The sequence below is a fragment of the Triturus cristatus genome, chromosome 1_1 (genome assembly GCF_964204655.1).
Source record: "Triturus cristatus chromosome 1_1, aTriCri1.1, whole genome shotgun sequence".
NCBI classification, from domain to species: Eukaryota; Metazoa; Chordata; class Amphibia; order Caudata; family Salamandridae; genus Triturus; species Triturus cristatus.
Genome location: NC_140579.1, coordinates 71,585,804 through 71,605,579, shown reverse-complemented (window position 1 = coordinate 71,605,579; position 19,776 = coordinate 71,585,804). Strand labels below are relative to the sequence as shown.

Sequence of the window (19,776 nt, the reverse complement as noted above, 5' to 3'; positions counted from 1 at the left end):
CAACCACTTGGTACATATCTGCAAGAACTCCAGTACATAGCAGACTCACAGCCCGGTCATGACACACCCTCACAGGCTGCTGAGGCAGACACTAGCACAGCTCACTCCAAATATATTGCAACACAAACAGCGACCTATACGCACAGTTGCAGCCACCGACATCTAGACCACAAGATATATGGCAACCACTTGGTACATATCTGCAAGAACTCCAGTACATAGCAGACTCACAGCCCGGTCATGACACACCCTCACAGGCTGCTGAGGCAGACACTAGCACAGCTCACTCCAAATATATTGCAACACAAACAGCGACCTATACGCACAGTTGCAGCCACCGACATCTAGACCACAAGATATATGGCAACCACTTGGTACATATCTGCAAGAACTCCAGTACATAGCAGACTCACAGCAAGGTCATGACACACCCTCACAGGCTGCTGAGGCAGACACTAGCACCGCTCACTCCAAATATATTGCAACACAAACAGCGACCTATACGCACAGTTGCAGCCACCGACATCTAGACCACAAGATATATGGCAACCACTTGGTACATATCTGCAAGAACTCCAGTACATAGCAGACTCACAGCCCGGTCATGACACACCCTCACAGGCTGCTGAGGCAGACACTAGCACAGCTCACTCCAAATATATTGCAACACAAACAGCGACCTATACGCACAGTTGCAGCCACCGACATCTAGACCACAAGATATATGGCAACCACTTGGTACATATCTGCAAGAACTCCAGTACATAGCAGACTCACAGCAAGGTCATGACACACCCTCACAGGCTGCTGAGGCAGACACTAGCACCGCTCACTCCAAATATATTGCAACACAAACAGCGACCTATACGCACAGTTGCAGCCACCGACATCTAGACCACAAGATATATGGCAACCACTTGGTACATATCTGCAAGAACTCCAGTACATAGCAGACTCACAGCCCGGTCATGACACACCCTCACAGGCTGCTGAGGCAGACACTAGCACAGCTCACTCCAAATATATTGCAACACAAACAGCGACCTATACGCACAGTTGCAGCCACCGACATCTAGACCACAAGATATATGGCAACCACTTGGTACATATCTGCAAGAACTCCAGTACATGGCAGACTCACCGCCCGGTCATGACACGCCCTCACAGGCTGCTGAGGCAGACACTAGCACAGCTCACTCCGAATAAGGAAGTGTAAGGACTGGTATTATCCAAGTCATATCCCAAATGCAGTTGTTGTATGATGTCATATTGATGTGAGAGGAAATGTGATGCATATAATGTACTATTCTACAATATGCTTGTGTGGTATTTCATTGTTTTTTCTTTTTTGGCGTTTCTGAAATATTAACTAAAGTTCTAAAACAACATATGTTCCTCTATTTTGTGGTCTGGTGTAAATTCATTCAGGAGTTTTTTTTCTAATACGTGTATAAAGTGTTAGTCATACCTAAAAGGGAGAACCCTTTTGTACATTTTGTAATTTAAATTTCCAACAGCCATTCTCCTTTGAACCTTTCGTGAGATGTGATTTGCTAAAAAAGGGGTTGAATTATTTTCCCTGACGTCTTAGAATTCATAAATTCAATCAACTTTGTGAATTTTGCACCTAAGAATTTTTTTTTACAGGCGAGGTATGGGGACTGGTTGTGAACACTATAGAGAGTACACGAGAACACAGACGAGGGCAAATGTAAAAAAAAAAAAAAAAAAGCAAAACTGCAAATTCATGAATGCAAATGCAGTTAGCACGCGCAAACGCATGAAGGCAAATTCTAAAATTCATGAGCACATTCTACTATTTTGTATCTGAAAAACACGTTTTTCATTTTCCCAAGCTCACAAATTTAAAAAAAAGGTGAATTTTAAGTAACCAAGCAAAAAAGAATACACAAAAAAGGCAGCTGGAAGCCAGTTTAAAAGACAGAGAGTGAGGGTGCATTAAGGAAGGGACAGGTCAATTACTATTTAAGCATATCAAATCTGTTTTGTAAACAGGGAGCTCACATACACACATTTGGAAGTTTGAGTAAATATATACATTTTGCTGAAGTAAATCTGAGATAAACGTAAAGACCTCCAGGTTGTGTTGGTGACCGAAGCCAGGGCAAGTGCCAGGCCCCTTGTTCAGCCTCCAGCACGTCTAGCCGAAGAATGTGTGCAGCGAGCCTGGATGCATGGTCAAGTGTGGAGCTCCCCATAGACTAGACCCCGCATCCAACAGCTACTGCACAAGGCCAACTTCTGTGACATGTAGGGGGCTGGAAGTAAAGGCATGGGGGAAGACAATGGAGGACCATTTCTGGCTCCACACAATAACAACTGCAAGGACAACATCGGCCATGGTCTGTGTCGAGGCCTTGCACCCAGCTGACTTTGTATTCAACCCCGCGCCAAACCACACCACGTCCAACAGCGACCGTCATGGGCTCAATGCATAGGTGGATGTTCTGCATCCATTTTCAATGAAACAATGTAGTTAAATGACATTAGGCATACAAAAGCAAGACATATTCATATCGAGCTCCTTCCATTTTGTTCCATTGTAAAAGTGTTTTTCACAAACTATAAAATGTATATGTTCATACTTCACGTTACAAAATATTTGAAGATTGCACTGGAGCTTTCTCTCCAGTAAAAACTCTGGAGCTATTGTGACATAAGGTCCTATTTGGGCAATTCAGTTGCTTTTGACTATCTGCAGTTTCTCATCAAACGTCAGTCATTGGACATGTTGCATACTGCACTGACCTTGAACACATCACTTTTGTACAAAGGTTCCCGACAGCTGTCAATCACTCCTGTCATTTCCTATTTGCAGTGGTTACTGTATGGGGTCACAAAGGCCATCCATTATCGCCTTCTCCGCAATGAATGATTGATTAATTGATTGATTTGGGATTATTTTTCAAGTACTTTTACATCTGTAGTCTAACCAACCCAACAGACAAAGTCAATCACCAAGCAAAATATTTTTTTTGCCTTGGGAAAAGGTTAGGTGATCAGAGATGGCACACATGTGTAAAGGGGGTGAGTTCAATAGCTTTAGCCCAGCCGCTGAAATGTGCCAAACAACCCTACTGAGTTCTATCGTGATGAAATGAGGAACTTGAAGCAACAGCAGGGACAAGAGTGGCATGAGAAAATCCTTGAATAGATTTGATGAATGATGCAATCAATCAATCAATCAATCATTTGTAAAGCACACTACATACCTGGGAGGGTCTCAAGGCGCTGGGGGTGGGGGAGGGGGGCGCTGCTGATTGAGCATCCTCCTGAAGGTCAGCAGGTCTTGGGTCTGTCGTAGGCTCAGTGGGAGGGTGTTCCATGTCTTGGCGGCGAGGTGGGAGAAGGATCTCCCGCCAGTGGTTGTTCTTCGGAAGCGCGGGACGGTGGCGAATGAGAGGTTGGCGGAGCGTAGCTGGCGGTTGGGGATTTAGAAGGAGAGTCGTCTGTTGAGGTAGGCTGGGCCGGTCTTGTGGAGTGCTTTGTGTGCGTGGATGAGGAGCTTGTAGGATATCCTCTTGTTGACGGGGAGCCAGTGCAGGTTTCTCAAGTGGGGAGTGATGTGGCCGTGTCATGGTACGTCGGGGATCAGTCGTGCCAAGGCGTTTTGGATGCGTTGTAGTCGTTTGATGAGCTTGGTCGGGGCTCCCGCATAGAGGGCATTTCCGTAGTCGAGTCTGCTGTTGACGAGGGCCTGGGTTACTGTCTTTCTTGTATCTGTCGGGATCCATCTGTAGATCTTGCGGAGCATGCGGAGGGTGTTGAAGCAGGAGGAGGGGATGGCGTTGACTTGATTGGTCATTGAGAGTGTTGAGTCGAGGATAATTCCCAGGTTACGTGCGTGGTCGGTGGGTGTCGGGGCTGCCCCCAGTGCCGTCGGCCACGAGGAGTCGTCCCACGCTGAAGGGTTGGAGCCGAGGATGAGGACCTCCGTCTTGTCCGAGTTCAGCTTCAGACGGCTGATCTTCATCCAGTCGGCGACGGCCTTCATTCCTTCGTGAAGATTGGCTTTGGCGGTGATGGGGTCCTTGGTGAGGGAGAGGATCAGTTGAGTGTCGTCGGCATAGGAGATTATGTTGAGGTCGTGCTGTCGTGCGACGTGTGCGAGCGGGGCCATGTAAATGTTAAACAGTGTCGGGCTGAGGGAGGATCCCTGGGGTACGCCGCAAAGAACCTTGAACAGAATGTGTTGTTCGGCTAGGAGCCAATGCAAAGCTTCGTAAGCGTCATTAACATGGGTGAAATTACAGAGTTTCATTGCGAGGTAGGCTGCAAATCTTGGACACCATGCTGCTTTTAAGAGTAATGCGGGGGAGCCAACATGAAGAGCATGCCCATAATCAAGGAGAGAGAGTATGTGTGTTCCCGCAACAGAGGCATGAAAGAACAAAAGGCAAACATTTTCACAGTCTTTACAACTGGGAACAAAATAGACATTGCTGACCACTTCAAGTTAGTGCGGGTCCAAATATAACAACATCCCTTCACCCAGTCACAGACTCATGACAATTGACCATCGATGTTCACCAGAGGTTCAAAAGAAGGGACTTTTCAAAGCAATAGAATCTCAGCCTTTTCTGCAGTCAATTACCAAAATGCAATTAGCACTGACGAATATCTTCTGATACCTCATGCAGGCGACTGATGACTTTATTGCTAAAGTAATCAAACTTAATAACCACTTGCATGTCACTGGCATGGAGAAGTTACTGCTATCTAAAGTATCTAACCAGATCTTCTAGTAATCAAAGGTAATATTTATGTAGCTCTGATAACACACATGGCTGAGCCCTGACTGCAGGCTTTAGAAGCGCGCTGATGACAACCAGATGGTAGTGTGGTTAGGAAGAGATGTAGACACCACCGCAGAGAACTTCCAAGTTTTCTCTTGTGCTGTTGATGGATAGATGTGCGGCAACAGACGCAAGAATAATAGTATCACAATTCGCATCTTGGCAGTTTGAGCAGAGAACTTTACTTTAGTAAGGATTAGGAAGGAAACATAAATGTGGTCTCTAACTCCTGGTTCAAATTCCTTCATGTGTTAAACAATCTCTATGATTTCTTCCAATTTACTCGCAAGGCATTTACTGCAAATGTGTTCAGTGCCAGATTTCTGGCTCAACTACCCTAGTTTCTAGATTAGGGGAAAACAAAACCCTTCCCCTGGTACATTAGGCCTGCTATGTAAACATAAAATATACTTGTCAACTTGTAATGAACAAACTGCAACTGAAGGCGGGGAACGTTACCTCGATGGAAGACGGCATTGGCAGCTCAACGTCACTGGCTTGGACTCGCATGGAGCATTCCTCAATCTGGACTCTGTGCTCCTTCCGCTCAATCACACTCTGTGCCACTGAAGACAGAAAGCAGCAAATATTATTGGTTAAAGTCACTTGTGCTCGCCCAGTGAAACCCTACCACTCCGCCTTAAAGTTCTCTTTTCAAACCCGAACACTTTTATTATTTCCCACACAAATATATTGGCCACTAAAATGCATTTATCCAGCCCAGAACACAAATTAAGCCATGGTACAGCTTAATAATTACAGAAAATTCCCACTTCCCCATTCTGCAGGTGAGTAGATAACAAATATAACACAACTTAACGATGCTAATTTACTTGCCTGCCAGGATTCAATACCACGATCAGCGAGATGCTTCCAAGGCTCCCCGGCTAAATATTAAGTCCCTGAGCTTTCCTGAAGCATTGTATATGGATTTCATTTTGATGTGCCTGCTGCCTTAGAACGACATACCACATATCCAGTTAATCATTCAACTTATGATCATGTTTTGAGGGATGGTGAATTGTGACCCAGGGTACAGACTAAACATGCTCAACACTACACTGTATCTGTCTGAAGGTGCCTGTGTCCTTCCAAACATAACCGGATACAACAGAGGGTTCTGTTTGAACAGTTCTTTAGTGCAGTGCCCAAGACTGAATTTCTCCTCGACCAGGACCTTAGCATGTTCTGGGGCACCCATCATTCTTACCCTCTGCCTTTTCAAAGGTGATTAAAGCAGTCCCTCCAGACATTGGATACAGAATTTTAGATCTTATCTCGGTGCAGCATTCTTTTGACTTCCCTTCACTGAGGGCACCTTTAAAAACCACTTGTCTCTCTGGCCAAATACTTGAGATCTGAAAGAGATAATGTTGTGATAAAAATGAAAGGTTTGAAACAATTACTGAGCACGTTATGGGTAGAGTGGGGGCGCAATACCCGGTGTCTATGTAATAACAGCTGTGATTGATCTTTCGGGTTAGTTCATTCTGCCTGCAGCCTGCTTGTGACCTTTACCGATCACTTACTAAAACTAACTCAATAACAAGAGCACCTCCCCAAGACCGCCATACAATGAAGTCCAAACATTTCTGTAGCACTTTGTACAACCACACAGTTTCCCACCCTCTTCATCTTATATATGGCAGCTATTGAACAGGTCCAGGAGGGAAATATAACTGAAGTTAAGTAAATCTTACATGACTGACCCTAGGCATGCTGTTTTTTGGGAGACAATTTTGATTCAAATACCATGAGGACATATCATAAAAGGGAACATTTACTGAAGTCAGTAACTTTGACACACACCCCTCTCTTAGCAGCACATTCCAATATGGTGAAATGTTTATGTGGGAGATTTCTATAAACGCAACACTCTCCACCATATGCATGGATCTTTTCAGGAAGCATCAGTGAACCTCTGCACCTTCACGAGTCTACTTTCTATCCCTTACTTCCCATCACAAATGTAATGAGCAAATGGATGCACACCAATGTTCATATTCATCCACATTCATACACATCCAGACACCTATTAGAGACACTGATGGAGCAGGTTTCGTATAAAAAGAAACTTGCTCGTATGCAATCCTCGCGAATAACCTGTAACCTTATAACCAACCTGTTTGTGAGTACTAATTTTGCATTACATTTTACATATTGTATCTAGAGGAAGCTTTTCTATGTGCTTTACTAATGAGTAACCCGAGTGTCCTTAAAATGGTCGCCAAAAAAAACACGGGAACTCTTCTGCACATGCGTCTACTACATCTACGTAGTATGACGTCTTCTCTAGCTTGGTGAGAAATCTTTGCAGATGTGCAATAGCTTTTAACATGGCTGCTCGAAAACCTCGCATTAACACACATGCCGTGCTGAAACTAACCTATTTTTTACTAAGCCATTAATGCCAAAGAAATATTATGTAAATGGGGTTAGAGTAGAAGTAAGTGGTATACAGTGAATTCATTTAATTTTGTATTCTAACATGTTCTTCTCTGACTTTATTAATAGCTCGCTTTTGGGCCTTGGAGGGTGACCAATGTCCTTATCCTTTGAGTCAACTATGCATGCGCGCAACCTCTTTGTTCTGAAACTAATTAAATCATTGAATGGCTACCAATCGGGAAGATCAACTCCTGACCCTACGAGAGGAAGAACCCGAAACATTGTATTACAGATTTATCGCTCCACATATGAAATGCTTGTGGGAATAAAGCTTGTGGGTATTAAAATTAAGGGGCGGGGAATTAGACAATAGAACCAAAGAAGATTATTGCACTTAGTATGGGGTGATGTCCTCACCCCCATTACGTGGGTCAATCAAATTGAGGGGTGTACATGGAATTGAAACATTTGGGGTGGATCATACATTTGAATTGGTATAACAGAGGTAAGTTCTAGTTTGTTAGATACACTTGACCCACTTGATGCCGATGCTATGCTGAGATGCTGCCCGATTTTGCTGCAATCTGATTGAAGAATCCAACACTAGGGAAAGATAGCGGAACAACCGAGGAGGCACATCTAGGAAGGGGTCCGGACGAGCCCGAGCAGCTGAGAGTAGCACCAGAGAGGGGTGTAACGCTGGCGTTACACTAGAAGAGGTCACCTTCCCGGTCCTGAACCTGTCCTGAATCCTTGAACTCTGATGTCTAGGTCCTCACACCATTCTAGGTAAATATAGTTCTGTGGGGTTGTGCTTCGTATTTGCTCTCGGTTCTTTCTCTCCTAAGGTACTGTCATCACATGAAATTAATAAATGTGAATTGAATTATAAACTAACTGAACTACTTTTCCTGATGGAGAATCTTAATGTATCTACGTGTATTTTGATTTGACTCACAAAATTAATAATTCAGATAAACCTTTAAAACTCCTACTGAGTCTGTGGTTCTTTGAATAAAGTTAATGTATTGTTTTTACTATTATCATTTCCTCCCTATTCTAATCTACTACTAGATCTTTCGACACGTACATTTACTTAGGAGGCAGGGTTGGTAAGAATACTGGTATAGAAAGTTCTCTAAGGTAAATCAAAATTGATGACCAGCGGACATTTGCTAGCTCACTGAATGTATGAATGTATATGGGCCCAAATGAATGTTGTGTGTATGTATGTAAAGAGCTGGTAAACTCTGCTGCATCCGTTTTTCTTGGTAGCAGAGGCATGGTTAGTATAGTTAGTTAGGTGAGGATTGTATTTGAAATTTTGAATGATTGATTTATGTTTTAACCAAAACCCGTTATGTATTATTTTATGTTGTCTGGAAATTCCCGGGAATTTTGAATAGCGGGTGGTAAATGGAAGCCACACTGCAGTGAGGTTATTGGTCTGGATCGAGAAAGTGCTGAACGTTGCGCAGGACTACAAGCACTACGATAGGGAATAATTTCTTGTATGATAGTGAGAGTAATTGGTAGCGAGGAGTTCACTGGTGAAAGTTTGGTATTATATCACCTAGAAAGGGTAATACTGAAGGAGTAGAAGGTTCTCTGATGCTTGTGTGAAGAGTAAGCAGAAAGGTTTTACTCATAGTGTGTGAAGAGTAAGCGGAAGGGTTTTACTCGCAGTGAAATAATCTTACTATTTCTTTGAATTAGTGGGTCAGACACAATAGCGAATGTTTATATGTTGTTAATTAATGAAAATTGTGTGACATTTTGAGAGAAAATAAGTTTTCGCATTACCTTGTAAAGGAGGGGTCAGTTGCGGGTGCTGCACTGACGTCACGAAGAGCCGCGCTGGGATTGGTTGAAACAGCGGGCGTGTAGTTGATGCGAAATTGTAAAGGAGAGGTCAGTAGTAAGGAGTGATACTGACATCACAGAAATGCCGCGCAAGCATTGGCTGAGCGAGCGAACAGAGTAGAAGTTAAATTGGTTCTCAGACCAGAAAACGCGCTGGTATTGGAGAACTTATTAGAATTACAGCGAGCGTCTGATTGGTCATCAAAATAGAAGTCCCAAGAATAATAATAGATAGTGGAGATTGCATGTACGATTCGACATTAATAGAGACTCGTCCAGACAGAAGATTTATAGGGTTTGCTTACGAACAATACCTTAACAAGCATAAGCACGCAATGTACGGAGAAAAAAGAAAAATGTCATTCATGCAAAAAATCAAGAATTATTTTAAAAAGGACAAACCCATTAAAAGTAGAGAAGGGATTCTTATTCCTCCTCCTAATACGCCTGCATCATACATGATGGTGGAAAGAGTCTTCCATACCTGTGTATGGTTAGAAAATGAATATGCTACTTACCAGTATGCATCTGTTCTTGGCATGTAGGGCTGCTGACATTCATATCTGTGCATAGATCGCCACCTAGTGTTGGGTCCGGATGTTTGCACGTTGTTGTCCTGGAAGAGTCTTCGAAGTATCCTGAGATAGGTGACTCCTCCCCTGGACCACAGTGCGCATGGGCATCCTCTCCATCCTCAGATTGTTTTTCGCCATTGTGGCAGTGATGGAGTAGATACAGAAAGTGATGACCATGCTTACAGTAATTCTGAGAGCTGCAGCTGCTACAGGCGCCGGGGAGGAGGGTGGGCGATATGAATGTCAGCAGCCCTACATGCCAAGAACAGATGCATACTGGTAAGTAGCATATTCAGTTCGAGGCATGTGGGCTGCTGAATTCATATCTGTGCATAGAATATATAGCAGTACCCTCTATTAGCGGCGGCTACCAGTGCCAGCTGCAGCGGTCTGAAAAAGAGTTTTGAGAACAGCCTGTCCTACAGCTGCCTGCTGTTTTGATTGCACATCTACACAATAGTGTTTGGTAAATGTATGTGTAGTGGACCAGGTGGCTGCTCTACATATATCATGCAAAGGAATGTTTCCTAGGAAAGCCATGGAGGCCCCTAACTTACGTGTTGAGTGGGCTCGTGGGGGAATCGTTAATGTGCGTTTAGCTTTTTGATAGCAAATTTGAATACATTTAACGATCCATCTGGCTATACCTGCTTTGGAGATGGCGTTACCTTTGTGGTGTGGGGCAAAGGCAACGAAAAGTTGTGTTGTTTTCCTAAAGACTTTAGTCCTGTCTATATAGTACATGAGGGCTCTCTTTACATCCAGTGTATGGAGTGCTCTTTCTGCGACAGTTTGTGGGTTTTGAAAGAAAACAGGCAGTTCAATAGTTTGATTCATGTGGAACTGCGATATCACCTTGGGCATGAATTTGGGGTTGGTACGTAGTACGACCCTGTTGGCGTGAACCTGTATGAATGGCTCTTGAACGGTTAGTGCCTGGAGTTCACTAACTCTCCTCAAAGAAGTGATTGCTACTAGGAAAGCTACTTTCCAGGTGAGGAATTGAATCTCTCATGAGTGTAGAGGTTCAAAGGGTGGACCCATCAGGCGTGTGAGGACCAAGTTGAGGTTCCACATTGGAGCTGGTGGGTGGCGTGGAGGAATTACTCGTTTGAGTCCTTCCAAGAATGCTTTGATGGCAGGTACTCTGAATAAAGAGAGGTGCTGCCTGTTCTGGAGATAGGCTGATATTGCGGTCAAATGGACACGTATTGAGGTGTATGCTAGATTGCATCGGTATAGGTGTAAGAGGTAACAAATTATGTTTTGGATGGACGCGTCTAGCGGGTTAATGTCATTGTTATTGCAATAAATGACGAACCTTTTCCATTTGGCTGCATAGCAAGCTCTGGTAGTGGGTCTTCTGGCTTCCTTAATGATGTCCATACAGTCAGGTGGCAGGTTGAGGTAGCCAAACTCTAGGACTTCAGGAGCCAGATTGCCAGGTTCAGCTGTTGCGGATCTGGGTGCTGAATCTCTCCATGGTTCTGCGTCAAATGCGCGGGTTTGATCCGCAGCCTTTGATGCGGCACCACGGAAAGTTCGAGAAAGGTGGTGTACCATGGTTGGCGTGCCCATGTTGGAGCAACCAGGACGAGTGTTAGTGAGTGTTGTCTGAGTTTGCGTGCCACCAGCGGTATCAATGGTGCTGGGGGAAAAGCGTACGCAAATCTGCCGGACCAGTTCATCCATATCGCATTGCCCTGCGACTGCGGATGTGGGAACCTGGCAGCAAAGCTTTAGCATTTTGCGTTTTCGCTTGTGGCGAATAGGTCTATCTCTGGATGACCCCACTGCTGGAAGTACGGTTGGAGTACTGATGGGTGTAACTCCCACTCGTGCATTTGGTGGCTGTGTCTGCTGAGCAGATCCGCCATCTGGTTGTCCTTGCCCGGGAGGTGTTCCGCCATGAGGAACATGTTCCTCTGAATGGCCCACTTCCACATGCTCTGAGCCAGATGAGACAACTGTGGAGAGTGTGTTCCTCCCTGCTTCTGTATGTAGTACATGGCAGTCATGTTGTCCGTCCGGATCAACACGACTTTGTTGCACAGGTGTACTTTGAATGCTTTCATTGCCAGGAAGATTGCCATCAGTTCTAGAAGGTTGATGTGCATCTTCTTTTGTTGTGTAGTCCATAGTCCCTGCACTGTGTAATTGAGTACATGAGCTCCCCATCCCTGGAGAGACGCGTCCGCTGTCAGTATTATTTGTGGAACAGGCTCTTGGAACGGTCGGCCCTTGCAAAGGTTTTGTGGATTCCACCAATGCAGAGAGTTGTATGCCCGACCGCTCACCAACACTAGGTCTTTTAGTTGCCCGTGAGCCTGATTCCATTGACGTGCTAAGCACTCCTGAAGCGGGCGCATATGTAGTCTCGCGTGTGGGACTATGAAAATGCAGGAGGCCATCATGCCTATCAGCTGCATGAACACTCGCGCGGGAAGGGAGTGTTGGGGCGTGAACTTGGAAATCAGCATTTGCATGCTGTTGATCCTCACTAAATTTGGCTGAGCTGTGGCTGCCAGAGTGTCTATGGTCGCACCTAGGTACTGTTGTACGTGTGCGGGTTGGAGATGTGATTTCGGGTAATTTAGTGAGAACCCCAGACTGTGAAGAAGGTGAATGGTGCGGGACATGTGGCTGGCACATTGCTGGGCTGACTTTGCCTGAACAAGCCAGTCGTCCAGGTAAGGGTAGACGTGAATGTGTTGCCTCCGTAGATGTGCAGCCACAGTAGCTAGGCACTTTGTGAAAACTCTGGGTGCCGTTGTCACGCCGAAGGGAAGAACCCTGAATTGGTAGTGCTGCCCTTGAATAGTGAACCGGAGATATTTTCTGTGTGAGGGGTGAATGGGTATGTGGAAATACGCATCTTTGAGGTCTAGCGTGGCCAGGAAGTCTCCCTGTTTGAGCAGCGGGAGGACTTGTTGTAGGGTGAGCATGTGGAAATGCTCTGAGAGAATGTAGCGGTTGAGGGGTCTCAGGTCTAGTATAGGTCTGAGTGACCCGTCCTTTTTTGGTATTAAGAAGTACAGGGAGTACACCCCCGTACCTTGCTCGTGGACGGGTACGACCTCTATTGCGCCTTTTTTCAACATACTTAGCACTTCCTGCTGTAATAGCGCTAAGTGCTCTGAGGACATAGGACGGTGTTTTGGCGGTATTGTGGGTGGAGTGGAGGTTAATTCTAGGCAGTAACCGTGTTTGATAATATCTTTGACCCACCTGTCCGTGGTGATGGAGTTCCACGTGGACAGGAACCTTTGTAGCCTTCCCCCGACAGGTGTTATGTGGTCGGGAGGAAGGGAGAGGGCGTCACTGTTTGTTCTTGGGGGAGGACCTGGTATTGCCGTATCCGCGTCCTCTGCCCTTTGTGCTGGAGCCACGATATCCACCCCGGGTGTTTTTATCGTAGGTACTTTGTGTGTTGCCCTTGTTGTAGGTTTGCTGTGACCCCTGTCCTCTACCTGCTCCTCTATTTCCGGGGCGACGAAAGGAGCCACTCCGAAAGGTCTGCGTTTGGAGAGCCCCCATGGACTTTGCAGTGTCTGTGTCCTTTTTTATTTTTTCTAGGGTGGTGTCAACCTCTGGTCCGAACAAGTAGTCGGGGTTGACCGGCTGATTGAGGATGTTATTTTGAACCTCAGGTTTGAATCCGGAGATTCGTAACCAGGCGTGTCGTCGTAACATGACGCTGGTGTTTATTGCTCTGGCAGCTGTATCTGCGGCATCCAGTGCACACTTAATGGATGCTTTTGTGAGGAGTTGTCCCTCCCTGATGAGGATCTCTGCTCCCTCTTTGTATTGGTCAGGGAGATGTTGGAGTAGTGTTTCTAATGTGTCATAGTGTGCGCGATCGTAGCGAGCTAGGAGCGCCTGGGTATTGGCAATACGCCATATGTTAGCTGCCTGGGCTGCAACCCGTTTGCCGGAGGTCTCTAGCACCTTGGACTCTTTGTCCGGGGGAGGAGCATCCCCAGTTGTCTGCGAGTGCGCCCGTTTGCGAGCATTAGCGACTACGATGGAGTCCAGAGGCAACTGGCCTCTAATGTACGTAGGGTCCCCAGGTGCCGACCTATATTTCTTGTCGATCCTGGGGTTTATTACTCTTGCCCTGGTGGGTTCTTTGAAAATGTCCTTTGCTGTTTTGAGGACACCTTTCAACATGGGTAGAGTTTTGATATTCCTTTCTGAGGATGCGAAAGTATCCATTAGAAAATCGTCCTTGATTGTGTCAGAGTGGAGTTGCACACCATGATTGGCCGCAGCACGTTCAATTAGGGCGGCAGTGTCCTCTGTGGGAGACGTTTTTGCGCCATATAGCTGCGTGTCCTGTGTATCCATGGATGCACCCGTGTCCACAGGGTCATCCCAAGCCTGGTCAGGGTCCTGTTGGCCTTCAGGGTCCATCTCTCTGGGGTAGGGGACGTCGTCACCCATATAGTCCACCAAAACGTCGGTTTCGGAGTGTGTCGGAGAGAATGACTGTGGATCTGGGTAAGAGGTATGGAGACGTTCGTAAAGAACTGGTTCCGAATCCGCTGGCAGCTTTTTCTTTAGCGGGATCCGGTAGGAGTCCAAAGCGTGTTCGGAAGATATTCTCCGCTTGTGGAGCATAATTCTGCCGGTGTCGGCATCGATGATGTGGGACGGTGACGTCTCCGTAGGAGAGCGTTCGGCAGGTGTGATCCTAGTTTGGGTGACACGTGTTCTTATTTCAAACATTTTGGGCGCCGTGGATGGCGGCAGGCCAAAAGTGATATGGGGTGGTGCTGGAGAAGCTTTCTGAGCTTTTTTCGGCTCGGAGCCTGACGTGTCCTGGAGGGCAGCCTTTTCTTTGATGCGTTGCAAGGACGCTGCAACTTGTCGCACCTGGAACGCTGACGGTTCTTTGGCGCCGAGCGGTTCTGTAGAGGCCGGCGTGGACTTCTTCGGGGCCACGGGGTCATCGAGTCGAGGAGAGGTAGTAGCCGTCGACGGCGTCGATGATTGGGCCTTAGGTGCTGCTTGCGAAGCGGTGTGCGACGCAGCGGCCATTTTGACCTTCGTGGCTGGAGCCGATGGTTTCGGTGCCGGGTGCCGAGGCGGTTTGGCGGTACCGATGGCCTTTTTCCGTGTGTCGGCGCCGACGTCGGCTGCTGCGAGTTCGGCACCGAAGTCCCGTTTGGTGCGGTCGGTGCCGACGGGTTTGGCTGGCGTCGAAGGTGTAGTGGGCTTCGATCCGACCAGTGTCACTTTCAGTTTCGGTTTCTGTGGAACCGACACGACTTTTGGTTTCGGTTTCGAGGAAGGGAAACCAGTCGTTTTGGGTACTAATGGCTGTCGCTGTATGTCCGAGGCCGGGCCCGAGGGCGGGGCAGAAGAACTGCGGGATAGGTCTTGGGTAAGGCCCGAAGGCGATCCCTCGACCGGAGCCATAGACTGACGCACTGGGATATCCTCTGTCTGTACGGGTAGGCCTTGCTCGTCACCGGAGCTACTTTCTTCGGCCCCTAAGGTCTCATCGTAGTCTCCTACCTCGGTGTCGTCTTCATCTCTGTGAAAGAGTTGTTCTTCGATGTCTTCCGATCCGGAATCGTGTTCGGAAGCGGGGCTGGAGGGTAGGTTCTCCACGCCTTCCACATCTTCGTCCTCGGCGCTGAAGATGTTGGTCGGGGCCGGTGCCGCTTGCTGCGCTTCAAGTATCGCTGCTCGTCGATTCCGGAGAGTCTTTTTGGATCGGAATCGGGCACAGGCCATACATGTGGATTCGTCGTGATCCGGTGAAAGGCATTTGTTGCACACCGGGTGGACGTCGACATGGGAATATTTCGCATTGCAAACAGGACACCGCTTGAATGGTGTCCTCGATTCCATCGTCGATGTGGGGTCGATGGTCGGATAAGATGCGAAAAAGTTGGTTTTGTTAAGTCAGTAAACTAACAAGTAACTGTCGATACCGATCGGGAACAGTACCGACGCGAACTAAAGGCCTTTTGGCCTGAAAAAAGTTTTCCTTAACTTGAGTCAAGATAAGCACATCCGAACCCAATGGCGGAAAAAAACAATCTGAGGATGGAGAGGATGCCCATGCGCACTGTGGTCCAGGGGAGGAGTCACCTATCTCAGGATACTACGAAGACTCTTCCAGGACAACAACGTGCAAACACCCGGACCCAACACTAGGCGGCGATCTATGCACAGATATGAATTCAGCAGCCCACATGCCTCGAACTTGGGTAAAATACACAAAAGATGATGGAATATTAGCATTTCCTGAGTACGGAAGCTTTAATGGAAGAATATTGTACAATTTAAGAACACGAATGAATGAATTAGAACCCAGACCTAGATTGACCCAGTATGAGGCTTTAGAAGAATGGGAAATGGAAGCCTTTGAACGTGATAGACCACAAAGTAACAGGACCTTAAGCAAATATTATCTGAAATTTCCTTGAGAGACTAGAGATAGTCAAATGAAACAATGGAGACAGGCCATGGTGGCAAAAGGTTTATATACTGTGTTAACATCAGAAGAGCAGATAGGAGGTAAAAGTACAGAAAAAAACCACTTAACCATGATAGATAGCGGAGAAACAGAAGAAGGGTATTTAGAATACGTATTGATGAAAAGTCCTCCACCTTATAATGAAGGATTTGATAGAATGACCCTTAGTGCCCCAATGGTAAGAACACCTTTGGTTCCACAAATAGTACATGACACAGCAAACATGGTACTTCAAGAAAAGGAAAGGGAAGCAATAAATAAGAATAGAGATTAATTGATCCAGAAAATAACTCAGATGAACACACATCCTGATGCATTGACCATACCTGTAACCATAGGTCCAGTAGTCCCATTTTATAGTGAAAAGTCAAACTATTCTAAAGTTCCTGTAATGCCTACCCCAAGCATAGAACCTAGAAGAGAAAAGATGATAGTAGATGACCAAGCAAGTGAATGTGAATCAGTAATATCATTAATGGATTTGCCCATAAGAGAGCCAATAATGGAAACCCCGAAGAGAAATTTGCCCAGTTGTTTGAAGGAAGTTAGACTAGAAACCTCAAGAGGAACTAGAAGTCCAACAATAGTAACCCCAGAAGATATAGAGAGATGGTCTCAAGAAATAGAGAAACCAAAGTCACAGCCAAAATGATTAGACATTTTTAAATTACGAGTAGAATTGGAAGAAATGGTTGCTGGAAATGTGGGTCTAGACAGATTAAACACATACAGTGAAGAAGAGATACTGTTCATTTGTAAAAGCATTACACGAAATACAAAAACATTCCATGAAAAACTGACAAATTTGGCATCTGAAATGGGAATTGACATAGGGAAGTCAAAGGTGTTGCAGAAACCATATAGAGCAGAATTTTCTGATAAGGATTTGAAAAACATGAATGTGTCTGGAAGAAAATTACAGATCAGGGAGTTGTTATTTCTGCTACAAAATGGGGAGATCTTGAAAGATGGAAAGTTAGGTGGGCGAAGAAAAAGGAAGAAGCACAGGTAAATCGAACGACATCTGAATATGCCATGAGAGAAACAGAAAAGGCTGAAAGGTTGTATCCGATGAGGGAAGTACCCGGGAGGGGGTACATACATGTACCATGGACTAGACAGGATATTTTGTCATTTACGAATGATTTCCCAAAATTGAGAGAGAAACTAGTGGAGTGGTACAGACAAGTTGAGAGGTTTGTGAACGTTTCAAAGGTTTTGTTAAAGGATCTGGATGGTCTGTTTGACATAGTAGTACCTGCGGATTTGTGGACAGAGTGTAAAATTTCTATAGATTGGCCTACTGAGGAATATCCAAGAGATTCAAAGACAGGAGCCCCGTCAGAAGATGCAATGAAAAGATATCATCAAGTAATCACTTTTCTGAGGAGTAAAACTCCCCCGAAAGAAACTGATTGGGTAAAAATAGACAGAACAACCCAAGAAAAGAACGAGTCTGTACATGCCTACTACGAACGTCTTTTACAGGTGTTCAAAAAGTATAGTGGGTTTGAAAGTTTAGAGAACAAGGACATGACTCATTTTGTGTATCGATTTGTAACAGGGTTAAGACTGGACATATCACAAATGATTAAGCAGCACATGTTGTGTTGGCAATCAAAGCCCATTGACGAGATTCTAAAATATGCCAAATATTGTTGGGATGAGATTGATAACAAACGAAAAGCCTTAGAAGAAAAGGTAATGTGGGCTTAAGTAAAGTTAGCTGAACAGCAAGAGTTTCAATTGAATAAACAGTCAGAGAGTCAAGGAAGAGTGCAAGGTCAAGGTGAAAATAATGGGGTAAGCCACGGGGAAGAATGAACAGGGAGGAAGCAAAGAAAAGATTTCCCTGTCACGGGGCGGGAAGTTGGGGCATTGGAAGAACAAGCGTAAATTAGTACAAGTTAATAATGGCCCGAATCAAAATTTAAATCTATAGATGCAGAATGAGGTGTTAATGAGTCATCCGCAACAGGGTACAGATCTTCAGAGTCAATTGCCACCTGCCCCTAAGTCAAATTTTGTGAGTCAAGCCAAGTACAGTGTGGACGCCGGATTTCCAGAAGGAAGTGGTAAGAAAAATTGTGTAACATCGCAGTTTCTTTTGCAGGATCCACTAATTGATTATGAGCAGGAATGACGGTGCCTGAGGGGGGAGGAAGGAGAGTGCGTACTTGGCGCATCCCTACCGGTAGATCAGTCAGGTCCATACGTAGAAGGTAAAGTAGAAGGAAATGATATCACTTTCTTGTTGGATACTGGTGCTACCAGGTCTACTGTGAGAACAGCAGACATTCCTAACCTGCCCCTCTCGGGTGAAGACATCCAAGTCGTAGGTGTTTCGAACAAACTGATTAGAACTCCGATCACAGAACCAATGGAGGTGCGAATTGGAAATTTTAAAGAAATGCATACATTCGTGGTCTGTGACTCAAGTCCTGTAAACTTGCTTGGAAGAGACTTGTTGTGGAAAATGAACTGCACCATATTTTGCACACCGGATGGTGTCGCAAACAAACCCTAGATGAAGATGGAGTTTACAAGTTCATGTTAGCTAAACCGGGGACAGAAGTGAATGAAATGTATACAATGATAACCAAAGATGAATTACCTGCCGAAGTCAAACTGACTGTAAATGCAGAGATATGGGATTTTACTGGAAAAGAAATAGGATTGATGGCAAATGTAGATCCCGTAAAAGTGACAGTGAAAGAAGGTGCTGTTTATCCGAATACTCAACAATACAAAATGAGTCCAGAAATAAAGACAGGTGTTGCAGCAGAGATTGAGTGATTAGTCGAACAAGGCATTCTGAAAGAAATAATGAGTAGCCCTTGTAACTCACCTATAATTGGCATTAGGAAACCTAATGGGAAGTATAGGGTGGTACAAGATCTTAGAAAAATGTATCAGATTGTTGTACCATGCTGTCCAGTAGTGCCCAACCCAGCTGTGATTCTTTATCAGATACCATGGAAAGCAGGTTGGTTCACAGTAATCGATTTGTGTCATGCATTCTTTTCTATTCCATTGCATCCAGATAGCCATTTTTTATTTTCATTTAAATTTGAAGAGCATGTTTACATGTGGAATCGTGTGCCTCAAGGGTACACTGAAAGTTCTTTAATCTTTAATCAGATTCTCAAAAGAAGCCTTGAATCTCTTGTACTGCCCAGAGAGTCAGTCCTGGTGCAGTATATTGACGACCTATTGGTGGCATCAAACACACGAGATGACTGTGTTAATGATTCAATTGCATTGCTAAATCATTTGGCAAAGGGTGGACATAAAGTGTCCCCTGAGAAACTTCAGTTTTGTAAAAACTCAGTCAAATATTTGGGACATCAAATAGGAAGAGGAATTAGAAGAGTGACCTCTGAAAGAATCAGCATAATAAGACAAAGGCAGTTGCCTCGAACCCAAAAAGAAATAAGAATGTTCCTTGGAGTTGAAGGATATTGTAGGCAGTGGATTGTAGGGTTTGCTTTATTAGCTAAACCCCGGATACAGATGACCAGAAAGAGAGCGAAAGACCCTATAGAATGGATAATGAAAGCATGGGATCTTTTAGAAAGTTGCGAGACTGTTTGTGGGGAGCACCTGCTTTAGGAATGCCGGACTATTCAAAAGAATTTGCATT

At 45.3% G+C, this 19,776-nt stretch overlaps 1 protein-coding gene across 2 annotated transcripts in view; it reads right to left on the bottom strand.

The window, feature by feature from the left end:
* The window catches only part of LOC146869462 (interferon-induced 35 kDa protein homolog), a 205,280-nt gene that overhangs the window by 89,619 nt on the left and 95,885 nt on the right, over nt 1-19,776 (bottom strand). For both annotated transcript variants that reach the window (XM_085599858.1, XM_085599857.1), the window contains 2 exons: nt 6,028-6,175; nt 5,277-5,383 (listed from right to left, as the gene is read on the bottom strand). In XM_085599858.1, coding sequence (XP_085455984.1) covers nt 5,277-5,383; nt 6,028-6,175 — 255 coding nt within the window. The remainder of the gene's footprint in view (nt 1-5,276; nt 5,384-6,027; nt 6,176-19,776) is intronic.